The following is a 24,283-nucleotide window of genomic DNA, read 5'->3' on the forward strand; positions in this document are numbered from 1 at the left end:
AAATATGTGCTTAAGGGCATTGCTGGATCTGGGCTTTGTGTCTAATCCTAACATGGGACTATTTATACCATCGTTGGGCACAGGGCATTTACTAACTAAGCAAATCTACAAATAGACTCATCTTAAAATCTTTGAGACATGGCAAGGATATTTATGATAAAGAAAAGACGGCAACTGTAAAAACGGAACATAATACATATTTTTAAAAATCTGAAATGCAGCTAGCATCAGATAAATGGCTGTAAAAATGAGACCTTCTTACATGTTAGATCTGCTCATGACTAAATCATATCAGCTTACTTGTGTGACAATAGTTAAAAATATATGTTTTTTTACACCTGATAGCTCTGCAGAGCCAATATCGATACAGAAGAGATCTGGATTTTATCCTGTCTTGTGCACCACCACCAGAATAGTTACAGTCCAACAGCAAAACCTTATTAATAAACCTAAACAATCTAGTTTAAAACTCAGATGCACAGAATACATCCGGATTTTTATAATCCAGAAATTATATTCAAGTACAAAAATGTGCATACTTATACAGACAAGAGAAATTCCAATTATGTTACAGCTAGTATTTTTTTGTTGTTACTGAATCTGAGGTGTGTACACAATAATAGGCAATATTTCTTCAGCTGAAACTAATTGTAAAATAGCAACTAATCACAAAAACATGCATGTAAAGAACTGATTCTGGAAAAAAAACAGTCAACTGATACCATGCCATGTGTTTTGTAGAGTATGACTTGTGTTCTGAAAATGCAGTCAAAATGTTGTAGAGGTGCTAAAGCAAATTGATATAATGTTACTTCACAATGTGCTGTTGAGGTTTTATGGTCACCCTGCGCCAATAGTCTCTGGAAGTTATTTTGCATTCTTATATAAACTTTTTTTTTCAATCCTGTTTTCCACAAAAAAGGCCTTTCAATAATGTACAACCTTCTGTTTATACACAGTACAGGAAAAACATGATAAACTGAGTAACACAATCTCTGCTTTAAACATATTCTTAAAATAGGATTTCTACAACTTCATGTAAACAAAAAAAAGGGACTGTATTAAGCACTTGCCGCTGCCTCCTCAAAAGGAGCAGTCGCTTCCTGTAATTAAACTGCAATGCTTTACAGTGCAATTTTTAAAATAATGAATATAAAAAGTAAATAAATAAATAAAAGTGAACAGACCCCTCCCACTAAAAGCTTATCCTGCAAATTAACTTAACAGTAATAAAACCCGTTCCAGCTTGAACCCTTTCTTCTTCACGTACAGCAAGAGCAGGTATGTGGCCGAGGAAAAACAAAGTAGGCTATTTTCCACCTTCAGTCACGGGATGTTAATTGACCTCTGGCGAATGTTTAAAGATATTTCTCAAAACACTCAAGAAAGAATTAAAAACAGGAGTGGAGGAAAAAAAGTGAACGTCTGTTCCAGTCCCACACTCAAACAACCACAATGAAGAAAATTCATAATTAATGCTGTTTTGGCACTCTGCTTGTTGAGCCTGAGTTCTTTTGTTAAAAACACAAGTTCAGAGCACCATTACTGTATGTAAGGACTCTCCTGATGCACATAACAAAGACACAGGGTCTTTTTTTTTTTTCTTTTAAAGGAACAATATCAGGAAACAGATTCATGTTTAAGATAAAGAATTACAATAAAAAGTACCTACCTAAATGAACTACAGTTTATGAAGCTATGAAAATACATTCAAGACATGTTTTATAGCATCAGGTTAAACAGGCTTTACAGCTGTACAAAAGCCATTCAGCCACTTACAGTACAGGCTATAAAATAAAACTTCTAATGTACAGTGAACAGTATTTACCTATACCAACTGCTATGTGTGTTGCATTTATTAGAGGGATCTAAATAATACATACCAAGCTGCATAAAGTCTTCTAGCTCAGTTAGGCCCCAATCCAGCAAAGAACTTAAGTATGTACATAACTTTGAGCATGTAAATAGTCCTACATGCTTAAAGTTGGGGCCTTTAACTCTCAGGGCCAGGATTAAAGTGATTTGAATCCTAAGGGCTCGGTGGCAGAAAGTCCACTGGGGAAGGAGCCAGTGCGCAGCCCAGCTGGGAAGAGGACATAGCCAGGGTGGCCCAAGAGTAAACTGATTCAGCAGCTTCACACTGGCAGATGTCCTCTGTAGCCTCCAATAGAATTTAAAGCATGTGCACCGCAGAAAACTTGAGGGAGGATGGTAGTAGAAACAGGGCCTAGTTTCTTGGGGTGAGTACTCCTGGATTTTTGAAGACCTGGATGCAAAATATACTTTACATAACCCTTCATTTGCTTTTAAAGAATCTGCCCCCCCTTCCAGTTTTTATAAACTCATCAAGATAATCTAGAAGGTCATTTTTCTTCAACCAAACTACTTTGTACCAATTATTCTTGCTAATCTATCTACTGATTAATGAGTCAGATTCAATGCTTTTATCATCCTTGTTTTTGCTAATCAGGAGGCTCATATGTGCCAACAAACCTACAACATAATGTTAAGGTTTTAACTTAATCCTATGGTGTGATTATGAGACTAGATCTACATTTCTTTACTTTGTTGATATTATGAATCTCATGTGGAAATACTGCTGTCAGCGCAGCTTTCTTGATGGCATCAGTATATGCATTTTTAAATATAAAAGTCCTAGAAATGGCTGAACCAGCTTTCTGTGCAAAGGTAGAAGTAGTAGACTAAGGACTTAGCTAAACAGAGAGTTAGTATGCAGCAAGCAGGGGTGTAAATCTGCAGCACCCCTATTGGGTTGAGTGGACCCTGCTACCATGCCCTACGGGTTCTGGAGTGTGCTTTGATCTACTGCTGTTTGAAATCGCAATAAGAGGAACATTCTTGCAGGGCTTTATAGATATTTTCTAACACTAGTTTCTGAGTCTAATATAGTTATTACTTGTACTACAGTAGAGGCTTAGAGGCCTCAACCATGGTTAAGGGGCTATACATACCTATAGTACGAAACAGTCCTTACTCTGCAGATCTTACAGTGTAAGGGTTTTGTTTAGTTTTGGTGATGTGATAGGAGTGTTTTCTTTGGTTTTGTTACCAGAAGATGCATTGCACAATTAAACACAAATGCTCCTGGCATGTAAGATATCTAAATGTTCACATGCTAGCAATGCAACTGCTTAGAAGCACTGACTGTATCATAGCTAATTAATACGCAGGTCAGAAGTTCTCCATAATTTTACAAATGACCACACAAAAATCCTATTAATTATTTCTATTATTGGAGCATACATAGGCCCCAATCAAGAGAGAGGTCTCAGAGTGCTAGGTGCTGTGCAAAGGCATAGGAACTATATACAGTATTAATAATTAACACATGGTACTAATCTAGGCTCCAATCCCACATTTGGATCTGCACCCTCATGGAGCCCCTTTAGCTTCAGTAGCGGTAGGCCAAGTTCTCTACCGTCATCCACATGGCAGAAGGTGAAATCCTGGCCCCAATGAAGTCAGTGCCAAAACTCCGAGTGACTTCTGTGGGGGCAGGATTTCATTCCAGATCTTTATATTCTTATTTTCTATACATTAAACATCTAATGCAAATAAACAGGAGACTTAGGTGTGAAACAAGTGCAGACAATGCTGGAGAACAGGATTTTTTCTCTTTATATTATGAACTAACACACCACTCTGCTATTTACACATGGGCAAGTCTACATCTAATTTTCATAAAAATTGTGGCACACATTATAGGTTTTGTAGCTGGGTTAATTTGCTCTCAATAGACAATTAGGGAAGTTAGAGCTTCCGTCAATCTGAACGACTAATGAGACGATTCCTTGAACATTTAAAAATATGTTTTTCAAATTACAGTAGAACTTTGTTAATTCCCACTGCTAGTCTGCACACCCCATAGTTCATATACAAAAAATGTGGCATTCTCTGCCTACTTCTCAGCAAAGATTTAATAGCAGAGCTCTGAAGTTAGGTCTCATATTAATAGGTTTTCATTACTTTTACAAATTATTCTACAGGAGAACATCTACAAATTTAACATAAGGTATTATAATTAATTATACCTAAACACCACACCAAATAAATGAAGATTTTTAAAAACAAGTGGCTGAAGTTCCACTTCTGGGCATACTGGGTATGCTGACACTGCCGCTGGGAGCCCAGGTAGAGAGACTCACGCTAGCAGGGCTTGAGCTAGAGCACTAATAATAGCAGGGTGGAAGCTGTGGTTCCAGTGGAGACTTGGGTTAGCTACCAGGGGGTTGAGTGGGCTGCTGGCTGAACCACAACATCCACACTGCTCTTTTTAGCACGCTAGCTCAACCCGGGTAGCATGAGTCTGCCTACCAGAGCTGGGAGGCTCACTCCCAGCTGCAGTGCAGACTTACCCATTAAGGCTATTGGGGCTTGCTCCTGCAAGGCAAGACACTGATTCAGTGGCGCACATAAGCACATGTTTAACTTTAAGCAGCTGACTTCATGGTACTACTCAGGTACTTAAATAAACACATGCTTAAGTGTTCTGCTGGATCGGGGCCAGTGTGCTCAGCACAATGCAGAACCGAATCCCTAAATTTGTGACCTGATTTTCAAAGGGGCTGAGCACCCACTCGTTCAGTGACTTGATTTACAAGCCTAATTGTAGGTACATATTTTTTTTAAATCCCAGCCATAGAATATTTTGTGGTGAATTATCTTTTCTTTCCCCTTTAAAAAAAAAAAAATCTTGTTCCTCATTAATATTGAGCCTCGTTAGTACTGTACTTGGACATGTGGCCCAAGAAAATCCCCACTTGCTGCAGGTAGTGGGGTTGGGTATTCAATAGCTGACAGTTGTCCCTCTGATTCAGCACTAATCCAATCCAATGATCTAACCTGGTGTTAGAAAGACCTGTACTGTAGAGATGCCTGATAGGTGAGATGCAGCAGGCTGAGTTTCTGGTTAAGTAGTTATATCAAAACAAAATATTTTGCTATTTATTAAAAGTGCACTCATCAAAAGATCTCTGAGCTCTTATTCCTCCTTCACTGAATCCTCAATTTGTCTTAAAAGAACCTCATCCTAATTTTACACTTCTACCATCTGCCTTAAACACAAACACACAAAAATATGTGGAAGAAAATGTAGAATCAAATGAAGTAAAAATCTTAAATGGATCCACATATTCCACAGAATCTCTATGGATAGTAATTCCATGCTCTAATAAGAATACAGTAGTAGGGATCTATTATCGACCATCTGACCAGGAAGCAATAGTGACTATGAAATGCTAAGGGAGATGAGAGAGGCTATCAAAATAAAGAAATCAATAATAGTGGGGGATTTCAATTATCCCCATTTTGACTGGGAACATGTCCCCTCAGGACGAAATGCAGAGACAAAATTACTCAATACTTTAAATGACTGCTTCTTGGAGCAGCTGGTACAGGAACCCAAAAGGGGAGAGGCAATTCTCGATTTAGTCCTGAGTGGAGCACAGGATCTGGTCCAAGAGGTAACTATAACAGGACTGCTTGGAAATAGTGACCATAATATAATAACATTTAACATTCCTGTGGTGGGAAGAACACCTCAACAGCCCAACACTGTGGCATTTAATTTCAGAAAGGGGAACTATGCAAAAATGAGGAGGTTAGTTAAATAGAAATTAAAAGGTACAGTGACTAAAGTGAAATCCCTGCAAGCTGCATGGACACTTTTCATAGACACCATAATAGAGGCCCAACTTAAATGTATACCCCAAATTAAAAAACACAGTAAAAGAACTAAAAAAGAGCCACTGTGGCTTAATAACTAGGTAAAAGAAGCAGTGGGAGATAAAAAGGCATCTTTTAAAAAGTGGAAGTCAAATCCTAGTGAGGTAAATAGAAAGGAGCATAAACACTGTCAACTTAAGTGTAAAAATGTAATAAGAAAAGCCAAAAAGGAGTTTGAAGAACACCTAGCCAAAAACTCAAAAGGTAATAACAAAATGTTTTTTAAGTACACTAGAAGCAGGAAGCCTGCTAAACCACCAGTTGGGCCCCTGGATGACCCAGATACAAAAGGAGCACTTAAAGACGATAAAGTCATTGCGGAGAAACTAAACGAATTCTTTGCTTCAGTCTTCACGGCTGAGGATGTTAGGGAGATTCCCAAACCTGAGCCGTCCTTTGTAGGTGACAAATCTGAGGAACTGTCACAGGTTGAAGTGTCATTAGAGGAGGTTTTGGAATTAATTGATAAACTTAACATTAACAAGTCACTGGGACCAGATGGCATTCACCCAAGAGTTCTGAAAGAACTCAAATGTGAAATTGCAGAACTATTAACTATGGTTTGTAACCTGTCCTTTAAATCAGCTTCTGTACCCAATGACTGGAAGATAGCAAATGTAACGCCAATATTTAAAAAGGACTCTAGAGGTGATCCCGGCAATTACAAACCGGTAAGTCTAACATCAGTACCAGGCAAATTAGTTGAAACAATAATAAAGAATAAAATTGTCAGACACATAGAACATAAATTGTTGGGCAAAAGTCAACATGGTTTCTGTAAAGGGAAATCATGTCTTACTAATCTAGTAGAGTTCTTTGAAGGGGTCAACAAACAGGTGGACAAGGGGAATCCAGTGGACATAGTGTATTTAGATTTCCAGAGAGGCTTTGACAAGGTCTTCACCAAAGGCTCTTACGTAAATTAAGTTGTCATGGGATAAGAGGGAAGATCCTTTTATGGATTGAGAACTGTTAAAAGACAGGGAACAAAGGGTAGGAATAAATGGTAAATTTTCAGAATGGAGAGGGGTAACTAGTGGTGTTCCCCAAGGGTCAGTTCTAGGACAAATCCTGTTCAACTTATTCATAAATGATCTGGAGAAAGGGGTAACAGTGAAGTGGCAAAGTTTGCAGATGATACTAAACTGCTCAAGATAGTTAAGACCAAAGCAGACTATGAAGAACTTCAAAAAGATCTCACAAAACTAAGTGATTGGGCAACAAAATGGCAAATGAATTTAATGTGGATAAATGCAAGGTAATGCACACTGGAAAAAATAACCCCAACTATACATACAATATGATGGGGGCTAATTTAGCTACAACTGATCAGGAAAGAGATCTTGGAGTCATCATGGATAGTTCTCTGAAGACGTCCATGCAGTGTGCAACGGCAGTCAAAAAAGCAAACAGGATGTTAGGAATAATTAAAAAAGGGATAGAGAATAAGACAGAGAATAAATATCTTATTGCCTTTATATAAATCCATGGTACACCCACATCTTGAATACTGAGTACAGATGTGGTCTCATCTCAAAAAAGATATACTGGCATTAGAAAAGGTTCAGAGAAGGGCAACTAAAATGATTAGGGGTTTGGAATGGATCCCATATGGGGAGAGATTAAAGAGGCTAGGACTTTTCAGCTTGGAAAAGAGGAGACTAAGGGGGGATATGATAGAGGTACATAAAATCATGAGTGGTGTGGAGAAAGTGAATAAGGAAGAGTTATTTACTTGTTCCCATAATATAAGAACTAGGGGCCACCAAATGAAATTAATGGGCAGCAGGTTTAAAACAAATAAAAGGAAGTTCTTCACACAGCGCACAATCAACCTGTGGAACTCCTTGTCTGAGGAGGTTGTGAAGGCTAGGTCTATAACAGGGTTTAAAAGAGAACTAGATAAATACATGGAGGTTAAGTCCATTAATGGCTATTAGCCAGGATGGGTAAGGAATGGTGTCCCTAGCCTCTGTTTGTCAGAGGGTGGAGATGGATGGCAGGAGAGAGATCACTTGATCATTACCTGTTAGGTTCACTCCCTCTGGAGCACCTGGCATTGGCCACTGTCGGCAGATAGGATGCTGGGTTGGATGGACCCTTGGTCTGACCCAGTATGGCCATTCTTATGTTCTTAAAATAGCTTATTCAAGTAATTCTCATTTTTAGCTAAATTCTTTCTAATGTGCTGTTATGGTATTCAGCCTAACAGATGGCTGTGCTATATGATTACTTCGTGGTTAAAAGTATAACATATGGAAAATACATTAAAAAAAGCTATGAAGATGAAAGAGCATGTACTTAAAAAATACTTACAAAACAGCTAAATAAAACACACAATTAGAATCTAAACTGCATTAACTGAGTACATAACACTTCTGTCTTCACTATTTGTGTGACTTTTTTTTAGTGCTTCTTTCCAAAGGTAAATTCCTGTTGTGTGTGTTGGCTGGTATTAGCAACAAGCAAAACACTGGATTTTGTTTAACTTTTTTTTTTTTTTTAAGAGCAGTATTAGAAGTGTGGGAGGTTAACAGAGCAGTTTGGGTTCCTCAGGATTCTTTCACCAACCATACAGGTGCAAATTGATACAGCCTGGAGCTGTATTAGCATGTACAGCAACTCCTCACTTAAAGTCATCCTGGTTAACGTTGTTTCGGTGTTAGGTTGCTGATCAATTAGGGAACATGCTCATTTAAAGTTGTGCAGTGCTCCCTTCTAACATCGTTTGGCAGCCGCCTGCTTTGTCCACTGCTTGCAGGAAGAGCAGCCCATTGTAGCTAGCTGGTGGGGGCTTGTAACCAGGGTGGACTGGCAGCCCCCCTATCAGCTCCCCGCTTCCCTAAGTTCCCTGTGCTGCAGCCACCCAGCAGGCTAGCAATTGCAGGCTAGCAATTGCTGGCAGTTCAGGTGTCCCTCCCCACTCTGCCATGTGCTGCTCCTGCCCTCTGCCTTGGAGCTGCTCCCAGAGACTCCTGCTTGCTGTGCAGGGTGGGAAGGGGGGGCTAATGTCAGGGTGTCCTCCTCCCCCCTACTCCTGCACCCCGCTTATCCCTTCTCCATATAGAGCAGGGAGGGGACACCGAGGGAGAGAGACAGAGAGCTTGGGGCAGCAGCTGCGGTCTCAACTTCCTGATCCACTTAAAAAGACAATGTACTTAAGAGTGGGTCACATTACTTAAAGGGGCAGTGTCCATCTCACTCTCTCCCCCCCCCACACACACAAGGTGTGTGTCTGTCTCTGTCTGCAATGCTGTCTCCCCTCCCTCATATTCGTGCTGCCTTGTGTGAGAGGCTACATTAACAACAATGTGTTAACCCTTGAGGGCTCAGTCGAGTGCTAGTTCATCATTTAGCAGCAAGGCATTCCCTGGGAAATATCCCTCCCTCTTCCACCCTCTGACTTCATCACCTCAACCAAGCTTCACAATCATCATAGCTGTGTACAATATTAAATTGTTTGTTTAAAACATATACTGTGTATATCTATATAACATATAGTTTTTTGTTTGGTGGAAAAAAATTCCCTTGAACCTAACCCCCCCATTTACATTAATTCTTATGGGGAAATTGGATTCGCTTAACATCGTTTCGCTTACAGTCACATTTTTCACGAACATAACTACAACATTAAGCGAGGAGTTACTGTACTACTTCACCCTATACTGTGGGATACCCTGGGAGAGACCAGACTTCAGCTATGCATGCAGGAGCAAAGGATCTGCAGAAGGTAGACTCTTCAAGGACCAGCTGAAGGACAGAGACAAGGGCTGTCCATGTGTCTCCAGGGTCAGTGCCTTCTTCCACGGAAGGAGTAGGAAACGCTGGAAGTTGAAAGGAATGGAGTTTCCTTTCCCTTTTGTGGGTTATTCCATGTAGGAGACAATGGGGCTTTAAATTATTTTGGCTGTAGCAGGAACACCCGCTGACACAAAAAGGAAGGTGTAACTTTTCAGAGTCAAGTTTTGCCTGTGATTGCATTTCAAGAACTGGGGCAAATTTGGCTGCATACAAAAGAATGTCAAGACTATTAGGATTAATTCTGAACAGTGGGTATGCTATTTCTTTTGAACTGGAAAAGAGCTAGTTAAGCCAACATACTGCATTAAGCATGCAATTACCATTGGGTATCAGAAATACTTTTGACTTCAGTAGAATTCTGACAATTTACACCAGCTAAGGATATTCACCCTAGCAATGAACGTCTTTTTCATTAATTGATAGATTAGCTTCACTTTTGTTGTTGTTGCACATGGTATTAAATCAAAATATTAAATACTGTGTAAATTATGGCCCATCATCAATGAGAGATTTATTTAGGAAAAATTGCTGCACTTTACACAATTTGCTGCTCTATATTACCTGAAATTCTGCAGCTTTCAGATTTCTGAAAATGCAACAAAGCCGTCTTGGTTTCAACCTGAAAAAATATGCTTTCTATATCACTGAAGTGCCCAGATGCTATAATTTGCTACTAGAGCTACTAAATCATTTTTCAAATGGTATCCTGAGACTGTACTGTCTGGAAAGGGTTTCGGGGCGGGATGGGGGGGGGGGGAAGAGGCGGGAACCTGTTGCAGCTCTTTTATATTGCTTAACTCCACTCTCATACTGTAGTTTCAAATAAAGAATCAAGGACTCTGTATCTTTTGGGTATCTAAGAAATGTGCAATGATTTCTATATCATAGCACATACATAGGTTGAGAATTTCAAAGAAGTGCTTTGAAAACCTCAACTGCAGCTTTTTTATTCTTAAAATATTGCTATTGCAAAAATCTTTGGCATATTTGGCATATTATCATATCATTTTACCCACTGCCTAGATATTGGATTCCTAAAATCTTAAAGAAAAACAGGAGAAAGTGCCACCATGGATTTAAATTAACTATTGAATGGACATATTACATGGTAAACTGCTTATATTATCATTAATTAGAGTATCCACTTATTTTACATTTTTGTAAAGATTTTAAAATGTGCTTAACTTCTTTGAGGCCTAATCTACCATAAAATAATTACAACAGTTGAATATAGGCATACTTGACGTGTATATGTATTCAGGTATATTTAGTACTCAGTATTCAGGTGTTAGTACAGTACTGCACACGCCACAAAAGTTTGGATTGTATGGATTATTTGTTTGTGAGTATACATAGAAACCGAATAACAAAAAATGAATTTGCAAATATGACAACCCAACATTTGGTATTTAACTCACTGAATAAGCCAGCAGATAGCCCAATAATGCACCAGTCAGTTACCTGTGGGTCCAAATAAGATACAGTCTCTGATATAGGATCAGTGTGGGCCACCCATGAAAACTTGACCCTTACATCTCCCTTGCAAGTAGAGAGACTGACTAATACCTGTTCATGTGCCAGACAGCATCGCCTATGCTTGCTGTCAGAGTGCAATTCCAGAGCTGGCTACCACAGCAGAACCATTACCTGCCAAAATATATCAGGCAGTATGATTAGAAACCTATTAAAATTATAAAATTGTTTAGATTTTAATAGATTACACATTAAACATGAGAAAAGAAGTCAGAGCCAGTTTTGCACAGGAAGTTGAGTGAAATGCTCATTTTTCAAATATTTCCAACATTCCTGACCTTCCCCCCCCATCCAAAAAAAAAAAGAGAGAATTGTATATGACTCATTTAGAGTGAGAAGTTGAGTGAGGTAATATCATTTATTGACCAAGTGGTATTGGTGAAAGGGACAACCTTGCAAGCTACACAGAGTTCATCTTCAGGACTGAAGAACCCAGGCCTGAAGAACTCCGTATGGCTCGAAAGCTTGTCTCTTTAACCAAAAGAAGTTGGTCCAATAAAATATATTACCTCACCCACCTTGTGTCTCTAATATCCTGGGACCGACACAGCTAAAACAACACTGCAAACAACAACCTGAGCCATTTAAAAGCCAGTTGGTAACATTAAACCCCTGCTTTAGGTTTTATAACTAGGTCAAAAATTCACTCTAGGTTGAAATTTATTATTCCAGGCTAACGCTTGGAATAATTTCTTTAAAATTCTTTGTGGAAATCTTTGGGGGGAGGGGGTAACAAAAACAAACACACAAACAAACAACCACCCAATACATGCAAGGCAGTGGCTTCAGATGCTTTTTTGGCATCCTACAACCCAAAAGTAACTTTATTTTATTTAAAAAAAAAATAACTAAAGAAACATCTGACTTATTTTCCATAGAAGAAATTAACCATTTTTGCTATTTAAAAAAAAAGGGAGGGTTTGGGGGGGGGGTCCATGTTCTTTCATTTTAAAAATGAGTTATCAGTATATTACTATCACTGAAAATTTGAAAAAGATTATTATGAAGATTTACTATAATTTTCAAAGGGACATCAATGATCTGATTTAACCCAAAGGCAAAAAAATTAAGGGTGGAAACGTCATCCTTCACCAACACAGACGTATATCAAAAACTATACAAAAATATCAACAGCTTGCATTAAAGATGGGTATCTATGTGAGGGGTCTTTGATCCTGGACTTTTCTACCCACCATGGTCTTCCAGACCCCAGATTACTTAATCTACTGGGCATGCTGCAACTCTCATGTTTAGTTCCACACATCTGGGCAGGTTATGAGTAAGAGGGATTATATTTTTATGTCTGAAGCAGAGGAGGTTTTAGTTATGTTATTTTTACTGCTGGAACAAATTTGTATTAAGGTATTTACTGTAAAGGTTACATTATGTGAGGGCCCCGAAGTGCAACATGGGCACCGGGTTGTTCTGTACATCTAAATCAATAAATAATGGAAATTGTTCTTCACGTCTCCCAAAATCTGCTACACAGTGGTGCTATGGGATGTTAAAACATTGCCCCACACCTTAAGCAATAACAATGGAGCTAGGGAAGCATTAAAGATTCCCTTGCAAATGGTCACTACAACATAATTGCTAAGGAACACCTGAAGGTTCCCTAACTACCCTTTTAGGCATTATGGGTTCTACTTGGCCCTGTCTTCCTGCACAGCTGGCTGCAGTAGGAAAATGAACTCTTTCCTTCCTGCTGCCCTCCCCAGTGGAGGAGCAAGGTCTGGTGGGTTTCTTGCCCAGTCAGAAGACCCTCAAAATGGAGGTAAGGGAGGCAGTAGCCGTACATGGCAGTGCTCTCTGAAGGTAGAATCTTGGATTAGCAGTCATCCATTATCTCGCTAATCCAGAAGGCAGCAGGAGGAGGCCACCAAGCCTCCCTGAAGACTGGCATTAACTCTCTCTCCTGAGTAACTTTTAAGTTGGGTTGCATTTGCATTTTCCCCAATTTCCCAAAAATATATTTAATTATATTAAAAAAACCTGTGGCCTAGAGCAATAGTTTCATAGCAATTGAAACATCTCAAAGATTTATTTCAGGTCCAGAAAAGTTTTAAAGATGATAAAATTGGAAATTCTGGGGTGAGGCTGCTGAAATGTAACTAAGTTGAGAGCTAATAAAGTAAAATTCTTTAAGAAAGAATATCTGTTTTATATATGAATTTTGCTACCAGGCTATTCCAAATTCTGACCTTGGAATGTTGTTTGAATGTGGAACTTGGAACAGAAAATTAAGAATGTGGAATCTGGTATTATTTATAACCTGGCAAACAGGACTCCCAGAAACTAAGTTCGTTAGCCAAAACAAGCTGATCCTTCTAATACAGGTAAAACAACATTCTAAATAATCTAAATGTAAAAATATATACAATCAAAACAGGAAAGTACTTTGGTAGACAGAAACTAGCTTCCTTATTAATTTTTAACATATTATGGAATATGGTTAAAACAGTAGATAGCTAACCAGTGTTCTTCACAGACACACAAAATTATACATCCCGACTATATCATAAATTAGTCTTTTCAGTGGGGATCGCTAAAAAATGCAATATGTCAGAATGATTCCTCAACATCTGCAGCAAAGGAAATGATTCAATTTCTTCCACACACTATTTACAAAATAATTATTAATAAACTCAATTCTGAAAATGTTAATATTCTTATGTAAAAAAGAACATTTTAGCTACACTGTACATGTTTAATTTTTGCATATATGGGGACATTTACTAATCCATTCATTTCACAGCTCTCCAGACATAGATGTCATGCATATTTTTCCATTTAATCATTAATACCAAAACATTAAATAACTTATGGAAAACACATTACATAGCAATATATCAAGCTAAGGGTGTTCATGCTGTTTTTTCAGTAAAATGACTGTGTTGGGTCTATACTTTGTAAAATGGGATAAAATATATTCCTTTTCTGTTAGACTATTGGTGACAGATTCCAACAGTTTCCACTATATCTTCCTGTATTCAGACTGTAGGGCAAGGTGCACAGAACTGAAGATACTGAAGTACACTTATTCTGAAGCATATCCAGAAACAGTGGGCCAGATTCCTAGCTGGTGTAAATTGGTCTAGCCTCAGCCTCATTGATGGTGAGGATCTGGCCCAGCATGTCTAGCCGTTTATAACTTTCAATCAGTGCAGAATAAAACTGTACAATGGCACTGGAAAGAATTCGCTACAATTAATTTTAGTGCTGGGGTGTCCATTTGGGTTTTGCTTTTGAAGTGAAGCTCAGCATAAAGGAGGCAGAAAATCTATAAGAAAATTAATCTCCAGTATCATGCTTGGTTTTACTGTTTACTTTTGAACTTGGAGGGGAAAAACTTAAGAGGGACAGACTTACTGCTCCAGATGCAAGAAATCCTTGCATCTCTGACCCACTGGATGCACGTATCTCAGGATACATTTTACCCAAAGAAAAAAACAAAACTCCACATAACCCCATGTACTATAAAGAGCCAGAAGTGGAGAAGTGTCCCAAAAACTTAGTTTTGCTTTATATTTTGTTAGCACCCAGATACCATGGTGATGGGTGCATTATAAATAAAGGACCTAGACAGGCAGGTAAGATTGACTGTACTCAATATTCAGTTTTGAATTGTATGCCTCAACCATCCAGAACAAATATTTCATACTTCTATATAATCCTGGACTCAAGCAGTCAGTCTGCTCCTTCTTAGCAGTGGCATCTTGGATTTGACCTCCAGCTTGATTCTCCCTTATGAAGTAGCCCACACAATCCCATAAAGCCCATCTTTAAGTGTTCTGTTTGTTCTCCAGTTAGTATTGTCCACATTCAGGGGCTCTGCTGGTTAGCTGCAAGCCCCGCAGTTGGATGGGGATTGCAAGTGCTTTATGTTGCCACATCCCCTTCTGCAAGGGCTTTGTGCCACAAGGGGCTCTGTGTTACACTGGAAGAAGCTGGCATAACCTTGGGTGAATTAGGTTCACTGTGAATACAGTCGACAGACGAGATTACACTACACTTTCTTTTAGATCTCAAGAATCAAGTCCTACAGGTTTTGCCAGTACTTGCAATTGTATCTCGAGTCTCACCATATTTGGTGTTTTCCATAAAGCATATGTGAGAATCTCAGCTTCCTTTGCATATGTGAGAATCTCAGCTTCCATAAAAATAAAAAAAAGCTTCTAGCCTTCATATTTGTGGAGAAAAAAGCTTGAACATATGACCAAAGCACACTCCCAAAGTTCAGAAACAGAAGGCAAATAAAAAGAACCCAAAAGCTCTATGTGCGTGGGGTTTTGTTTTGTTTTTAAGATTCACAATTTTTAAGCTCATCTCATGATTTTTGGGTACCTGACTTGTGATTTTTGAAAGTTTGGGAGTTGGTAATGCTGCAACAACAGATACATCTACGGTCTATTGAGACTCTCTCTCAGCATAACCAAAAGGCCTAAGTGAAGCTGTAGCTCCTTACCTGTTGGTGTACTACTACGAAATGAGGAGGAGGGAGTGATTGGGGGGGTGACTGGAGGAGTAAGGCTTCCACTGCTGTGGCGGGGTGGAGTAGATACATTCCCACGGGACACTGAGCTTGACAAAGTCAAAGAGAGTTTAGGCTGAATCTTTTTCTTCAAGGATTCCTGCTCACGGCGAGCTGCATCAGTCATAAATCTAGAACAAAACCAACAATGATAAGACAAAAATTACAATTTTGAAACAGTAAATTAGCCCTTAATAATGGCGTTTCAAACTCAGCTATGAGAGATGTATTCCACTGCAAGGTAGACAGACACTATAGGTGTGAAACTGCTTTGGCATGTTGATCATTGATAAGCTGGGCTTTAAACTAGTTGGTGAGGGGAAAAAGTTGGGAGAGACTCATGAGATCTCCATGCCTGGCTTCAATATACAGGAGGGGGGAAATCTGCTAAATGAAGATATGATAAGATAATGGAACCCTAGAAGATAAAAGTATAGACAGCACAGCAAAATAAAGTACAAATATTGATTAGAGTAATAATCAGGCAGCTGTCACACTTAGTGAAAGGACTATACCTAATGTGGTTGCAAAACTGGGTTATGTCCAAGGGAAACAACTGAAATGTTTGTACACGAATGCAAGGAGTCTGGGCAATAAAAAAAAAATGCAGGAACTGGAACTACTGGCACAGGAAGTCAGACTGGATATTATATTACAGAAACATGGTGGAAAAGCACTCATGACTGGCATACAGGTACTGAAGGGTGTATGCTGTTTAGAAGAGATAGGAATAAAGGTAAAGGTGGTGGGGTAGCAGTACACATCAATGAGGTGATAAGCTGTAAAGAAATAAAATATGATAGAATGGACAAAACAGAAAGAGTTAAATTCACTTTGGGAAAAGATTATAAAAGAAGTTTTGTTAGGTTTAGGAACTGACTCCCAGGGTCAGACTCAGATATGGATAGAGATCTCATTAATATTATTAGAGACAAATACTATGGGATATTATGTCATAATGGGAGATTGGAGAATAAATGCTACTAATACTGGCAGTGCCCAGTTATTCTTGGATGGGCTAGATGGCCGTTTTCTTCATCAAATCATCACTGAGCCCACAAGAGGAGATGCAATTTTAGACTTGGTTTTCGTAAGCAGCGAGGACATAATAGAAGAGCTGGTTGTAGGAAATAATCTTGGCTTAATTAATTACAAATTGATTCAGTTTAAATTAAATGGAAGGATAATCAAAACTGGTCATCAGATGTGCTATTTGATTTCAAAACGGCAGACTTTAGGAAATTAAGAGAATTAGTTAAAGGCGTCAACCGGACTGAAGACTTAAAAAGACTTAAATGTGGAGGAGGCTTGGAATTTCTTTAAATCAACTATACAAAAACTGTCTGATTTTACATCTCAAACCAGGGGTAGAAAACTTGTAGGGAACAACTGGATGAATAACCACTTCAAAAAGGTTATTAGAAGTAAACAGAGCACCTAGAGGGAATGGAAAAAGGGATTGATAAGCAAGAAAAGTACATCTTGTAGGTTAGAAAATGTAGGAATAAAGTGAGAATTGCTAAAAGTCAAGCTGAATCAACTCTTGCCAAGGAAGTTACAATAAATATGAGGTTTTCTTAGTTATGTAAATAAAAAGACAATAAGGATAGACAACGTTGGTCCTCTGTCTTTACTGTCCTTCCCATCCACATTGCATAATCTAGGCATGGCCCAAAAACTGAATACATATTTTTCCTGGAAATGGAGATTATCCCATCTGACATGGAAGAGCTTAATGCACTCAAATCAAGGGGATTGGGTCATTTTAATCTCACAATAATTACATTACTATTTGTCATAGCTGATTAGGTATCCTTTAAAGTTGCATGCATATCCAAGGTATTCGTACTCAGAGTAGAGGCACTGCACTGCAGAGGATATTTTCTTAACTGTGTCCCAAGATCAGAAGAGAAAGCAATTTGAGGGGGAAAAGAGTGGAGCAAAATTTTGTTTTAAACTAAAAGTTCAGAAAGGGAACTTCAAACAAAACAGGGTTATAATTACAGTGTGTTTAAATTTATGCTTTTAAACCTGAAATGTACATGGGTATATATTTATTCAATGGAACTTATGTAATGCAGTGTATTTATACAATTAAAACGGCAATTTCTTAAATAGTTGTTTCCCAGCTCTTGAAAGCTGAGTCCCACTTCTAGAAAATAAAACCAATCACAATACCCTGTGTCACCCCTACTGTGTGCTATTAAAGGCCTGCACAGTTTAGAGCTTGTCTACACAAGAAGTTATCAGGAAGTTACACCAGTATAAGGAAAGACATGAATTTATATTGCAGTGTGTTTTTCTTTTTAAACGGGTGTAACCCTTCATGTGGATGCTCTCATTTTTTTAATTAATTCACTCTGGAAGTGAGATAATAGTCAAACACAAGTTATTAGGCTCCATTTAAGGTTAACTGGGTGATATTTAAGGGCTTGTAATATACAGGAGGTCAGATTAGATCAGTGGTCCCCAACCTTTTTCGTCAACCGTGGCGGCGGACGAGCATCCACCGAAATGCCCCCGACAAGCAGCGTCATCCAGAGGCGGCGGCGGCATTTTGGCGGCAATGCCTCTGGATGACGCTGCTTCTCGGCGGCATTTTGGCTGATGCTCGTCCACCGGCCAGTACGCAGGCGCACTTAGACGCCCCAGTGGGTGCCATGGCGCCCGCAGGCACCGCGTTGGGGACCCCTGGATTAGATGATCTGCTGTCCCCATCTGGCCTTAAAATCTGGGCAGGGCCGACTCTAGGCATCAGCATTCCAAGCATGTGCTTGGGGCTGCACTTCTCAAGGGGGGCAGTGGTACTCCGTTTTTGTGTGTGTTTTTTGCTTTGGCGACGGCACTCCGGCCTTTTTTTTTTTTTTTTTGTTGCTTGGGGCGGCAAAAAACCTGGAGCCGGCCCTGACTCTAGGAATCTATGACTCCACGTGGAGAGTTACGTCAGTATAACTACTGCAGTGTGGACTGAAAAGTCTGTTCATCCCCTTGTACATACTGTCCTCTCAGGGATGCGCTCCACAGTTTGAGAAACATTGCATTACAATATAATATGCAATAAATTTATTTAAAAAAATGGGAGTATAATACCACCCTAGACGGCTTAGCAGCTGGTGGTTTGGCTTTATCATAGTTTTGAAGGAGTGAAACCAGGTTTTAGCTGTATTATAAGTTGTACTGGTTTTAGATTTTAAGGTCCTTAGGGCAGGGACTGTGTTTATTTATGCCTTGAACAGCAGAGATATCATCAGAGAGAGCTCAAATAATAAATACTAGTAATACGGTACAAAGCAGTTTTGTGTTGCGCTTGCATTAGAATTGTCTTTATCACCTAGAAAAATACATTTCAAACTCCAGGGAGGGAGTGTGGTCAGGGAAATGTCAAGAGTTATTGGCACTCTTTTTTATTGGACTAAGTACAAATAAAATGGGTTTTCTTTCAAAAGTCAAACATTTCATCAGCCCACAACAACAAGAGTGAGGGAGACTCAAGAATATGGTGGCAGAAAGCTAGTTCAGAACTCATCAAGTTCAGAGATAGAGCAATTATGATGGTCAATTATCTGCCCATTTTATCTTGTTTTCTGGATGCTCCAATACAAGAGACAAATAAACAATAAGTACACATTGTCTACTGGATTGAAATATTCATACCTTTGGCTATGCATCCACCTTAAAATATGCACATCTCTCTTTTTGGACCTGTTAAACATGACTACGTTGGGCCTGAGTGTGTATCAATTCTGAGTGTGTGAACTGACATAACCCTTACTCATAACTAACTTCTGTCAATTGTTCTCTTTATAGATGAATACAAAATACCAGAGCACTTTATACATATGAACGTATTAAGAAACAAAATTAGATGACAGCACAATGGCACAGGATACTGCAGAAAAAATAGGGATATATGTAAAGGGCCCAATTCTGCAAACAGAAACAGGAATAGTGATTACCATTGGTTTGGACTTCCCATGGTAGTAAGCAATGCATGTGATGGCATTTGCACTACAGTGCCATAAGACTGTCTTGTTCCTTCCCTATTCTTCCAACACACATTTTATATGAATATGAATACACTATATTCTTTAATGCTTTCGGGAATTCTAACTGTTGTAGCAGTTTGCAGCTTACAGGTGTCTTCAGCTGAAACTGTGCAGAGGCTGCTGGAAGATAGTCTGAAGCTGCTATAGATCATGGAGAAGTCTTTATAGAAAAGCTGGCATTTTGGGGGTAGAGGGAAAGAGGAGAAAAAATTAACTTTTACTAACCAGAGCCCAGTATAGAAGACTCCAACTTGGCTCTGTGGGGGAAAAAAGAAACAGCTCTCTTTCTGAAAGGCTAGTGTACTTTGACACATCCTCAAACACTGTGGCATGAAATTCGTAAGTACCTTTAGAGTCATAAAGATGTAGCCTGTCTATCCATAGTATAGAGACATTAATAAGTGGATTTTTCCCATGATACCTAATGTCAATTTGTAGTATGAAGACATTAATAAACAGGTCTTTGACATGACAGCTTATCCACCTTTGGAACAGAAACAATGTATCATGTCAAGCAGTGGTATGGAGCTTTTACAATGTTGGATATCTATGGTAACAGTTTAAGATTTTTGTTTTTTGTGGTTTTTTTATTTCCCACCCTTCCCTCTTCTCCCCCCGACAAACCTCTTTCCCCAAGGGTTGATCTATTAACAGCACACAAATAAAAATCTGAATTTTAGTAAAGAAAAATATAGGATTAAAGGATTTTAATAAAATGAACATACACATTTGCTTTTCTCTAACTAGGAAGTGTCAAACTCACTTACATTTAGAATTTGTAGTAAAATATATGAGAGTATTTGCTCTTGGGTTAAAAGCTTTATTCCTTGAGCAAATTTTATAGCAACATTATAAATCCCTGAAAAGCTTGGATTATAACCTAATGTATGATATGTTAAGCGCAGCAGTATGAACACGACCATATAATAAACTCAGCCACAAATAACAATGTTAAAATAATGCTAAGGGATAATCAGTCTGGTTTAAATCCATAAAAACATGGAAAATGAAAGTTAACACTGAAACTTCTGGCTGGAGCTGTCCCGTTACTCACTCTTATTATGCCAAGGTGTTGCAGCATGCACAGTATGTTCTGAAAGATAATATATTGTTCATACCATGAAACGTTGGGGCAAACGAAGGACGGAGTCAGTCTGGAATAATAGCCTTACATTTGAAATCCTTTATTTGCTCGGTATAATAAAACACATAATTCTTCAGCATAACATTGTGTTTCAATATTTAATAGAAATTGTAATATTTTTAAATCGAAAACTTTTCATTTCTTGTAATAGATTAGTTAGTCCTTTATTTGAGATTTTATTTGAACTGTGATACTGGATTCCAAACGTCATATTTGTGCTGAGTTATTACGGCATTCTTTAAAATATGCAATAAAATTATGAAATATTAGGTTTAGAATAGAATTAACAAAAATTAACAAATTAACTAAACCTTATTTATCTTTAATTACATGATCTCATACTACTTTTCCCTCCACAGGACCCTGCGTCATTCAGTTCAGACAGTATGGATGGTTCTCCGGGAATGAATCAGGGTTGAATACTGAATTAGGCTGTTGTCTGGAGGATTCCTATCTCATTTCTTGCATAAATTGGAAGGTGTACAATGAATGAGGCAGGAAGAGAAAGGACAGTCTCATGGTTATGGACATTCATTGATACCCTGGAGAACTGGATTCTATCCCCGTTTCGGCCAAAGTCCTAAATCAAAATTTTCACAGGTGGCCACTAAATGTATGTTCCTTATTTTCTGGGTGCCCAACCTGAGACATCTGGGGATAGATTTACAAACATGCTGAGCATTTACAACTGAAGTTGATTGGAACTGAGCTTTGAATTCCTACGAAAATGTAGGTATGCTTAAAAAAAAATCAGTGTCAAGTTCAGCACCCAAAATTAGTGGATACTTTTGACAATTTTGGCCTTAATCTGTCTGTGCCCCAATTTCCCATTTGTAAAATGGGGCTCGGTCAGCAATCCCTCAGACTTCAAGGATGATTGTCTTTCCCAATATGATAGCCATTTATTGCTGATGGGTCCGCAGATGGCTAACGAGGCCAATCCAGGATCCACAGATCTTGTCATTGTTGGGGCAGATATTGCCTTGATTAAAACAACAACAACAACAACCGAACAAACAAACACTGAATCCCACCTCCCACAATTCCATCATGTGTGGGGCCCTGTGTAAATCATGATTTTCTGGGAATTGTAAAAATGCCCCCAAACCACAATCTTTTAAATATTTTTTTTAAAAAGGAAAATGATTACAATGAAGTGTTCAATACAAAACATTACATTAGCTAGTCAGTTTTAAGGACAGAGTGAATTTTACAATTAACCTTAGTGAATTTTGACTAACATCACTTGTAAAATTCATTCTGTCCTTGAAACTGACTAAGGTTATTTGTAAAATTTATTCCATTCAAACTCCAAGAAACTCAATACTTTGCCATTACACTGTCATGAATTTTACATGGAACCCTAATCACATGGAATATATCAAGGTTAGAACCTTTAGATCCACCGCACGGATCTCTGCCACTTGAACTAACAGAGGAACTGAGAGCAATACGAGGCTGGCCCTATGGACCAGCACTATGAGACAAGTTTTGCCAGTGGGTTTCACCGATATTTGTTGATAGTAGAGGAACAGTGAGAATCAGGAATTTTAGATTCCATTCCAGATTACAGAGTGTGCTCTGGTGGGGACAGATCCTTCTATCCCTGTTCCCCACTCCAAGACTGACCCCTTCTGCCCTTTCCCTGTCCTGATTCCCTACCTGGTTACTCATCCCAGTCTCCCTCAGCCAGAGTTCAGTTTCTCATGCCAATCCCAGTCTCTTCACCTAGCCAGTCCCAACCTCCACCTCTCAGGGTACGTCTACATTACCCACTGGATCGCTCTGCCATTGACTCCTCTACTCCACCACGGCAAAAGGCGGAAGTGGAATCGACGGGGGAGTGGCGGCGGTCAACCCCGCGCCACAAGGACACGAGGTAAGTCGACCTAAGATCCATCAATTTCAGCTACACTATTCTCGTGGCTGAATAGGTCGATCCCCCTGTCCCTTCCCAGTGTAGACCAGGCCTTAGGCTCCTAATCCCAGTTCTGATCTTCTTTTCCAGGTAGGCTTACAAATGGACACCCCATCTGAGTACCACTCTTCTCATCATCTGGCTCCCTACTCCTAGTCCCCCACACCGGTCTCCTTTGATCTCATTCCCATCTGCTTGTACTCTGCTCCCATTCAGTGTCTCTCTCCAGACTTCTTGTCCCAGTCTGCCCTGCCCTCCTCCTAGCTCCATGTCTCAGTCCCCCTCGTTCCAACCTTAGACTTCTTGTCCCAGTCTATTCCCTCCACAACCCCTCGGTTTGGCTCGTTCCTTCTGCACGAGAGTAAGGTGGCTTCCTCCCCCACACTGCCTGGACACCAGCAGGAGCATCGATAGCACAGAAGAGATTGTCTCCTTGCTCTTAGTTCCTCTGCCCAGCACCAGAGTGTCCCACAGCAGCCATGAGCAGCAACTACAGAAAAAGTCTGCTTAGCCTTGCAGCTCTCGGTTGCAGCATGCTCAATGGAGAATTAAACTGGCAAACTCTATCAAGTGTCTACTGAGCATGTGCAAATTGAGATTTATCAAATGCTTATAATTTGGTCAACATTGTGTGTTTTTTTGTATAGGAATATCAAAAGAGGAATTGCTGACACAAAGGGGACTGCCTGCCAAATTTCAAGTCCCTGCTCCAAAGCATGAACCAGAGCTGAACCAAATGGTTGTAAGAATTTTTTTAATATGGTCAAAACAATGGATTTTCTCCTAATCTTATTCTTGCAAACAGATGAACTATTTTTACTGAAACTTTCCCAAGAAATTTAGCCTGAGGCAGACACAGCATGGAAAATTTCAGCTCTAGTGGTTGAAGTTTGGGAAAGTTATAAGCAACTGAAAACACGGTCTTAATAACAGGCTGCACTTCCAGCTACACCTATAACACAACAGCATAGCAGGTGCTGCCACCAGCTGCATATAAAGTTGTACAAAAATGTGATCCAGAGTTGTGTTTAAATTAAAAATAAAATTATCCTTAACTGCATTCTCTTACAAAGTTTTAAGTTATTAAAAATCAAGAACCATTGCTAGTAAAGAGGGATATAACTCCATGTTACCTAAACAAGCTGTGACTTACCAGCTCCTGCTCCAATTTCATGCTCCAGGGTGACGCACACTGTGATGTTACATCTACTGTACCATAGCACTCTCCCTGGAGGTAGCTCTTAAGAGAGCTAAACGTGCTCTGAAACTGATTGACTGTACATAGCCAGAGCCCTGGTAAGATGGTTATAAAAACAGAGTTCCAAAGAAGTGGAGAGGTAGTACCTGGTAGCCAAACCTACCCCTCTTTAGACTCTGGGACTAGTTTATTTGAGATGCTGTATATAACAGGGGTCGGCAACCTTTCAGAAGTGGTGTGCCGAGTCTTCATTTATTCACTCTAATTTAAGGTTTCGCATGCCAGTAATACATTGTAAGGTCTCTTTCTATAAGTCTCTTTCTATAAGTCTATAATATACAACTAAACTATTGTTGTATGTAAAGTA

The 24,283-nt window shown here is 39.2% G+C and overlaps 1 protein-coding gene across 2 annotated transcripts in view; it reads right to left on the reverse strand.

Annotated features, from left to right (window-relative positions):
• Positions 1 to 24,283, reverse strand: part of JAZF1 (JAZF zinc finger 1) — a 284,073-nt gene that overhangs the window by 26,424 nt on the left and 233,366 nt on the right. For both annotated transcript variants that reach the window (XM_034760695.1, XM_034760696.1), the window contains one exon: positions 15,545 to 15,741. In XM_034760695.1, coding sequence (XP_034616586.1) covers positions 15,545 to 15,741 — 197 coding nt within the window. The remainder of the gene's footprint in view (positions 1 to 15,544; positions 15,742 to 24,283) is intronic.

The sequence above is a fragment of the Trachemys scripta genome, chromosome 2 (assembly GCF_013100865.1).
Source record: "Trachemys scripta elegans isolate TJP31775 chromosome 2, CAS_Tse_1.0, whole genome shotgun sequence".
NCBI lineage: Eukaryota > Metazoa > Chordata > Testudines > Emydidae > Trachemys > Trachemys scripta.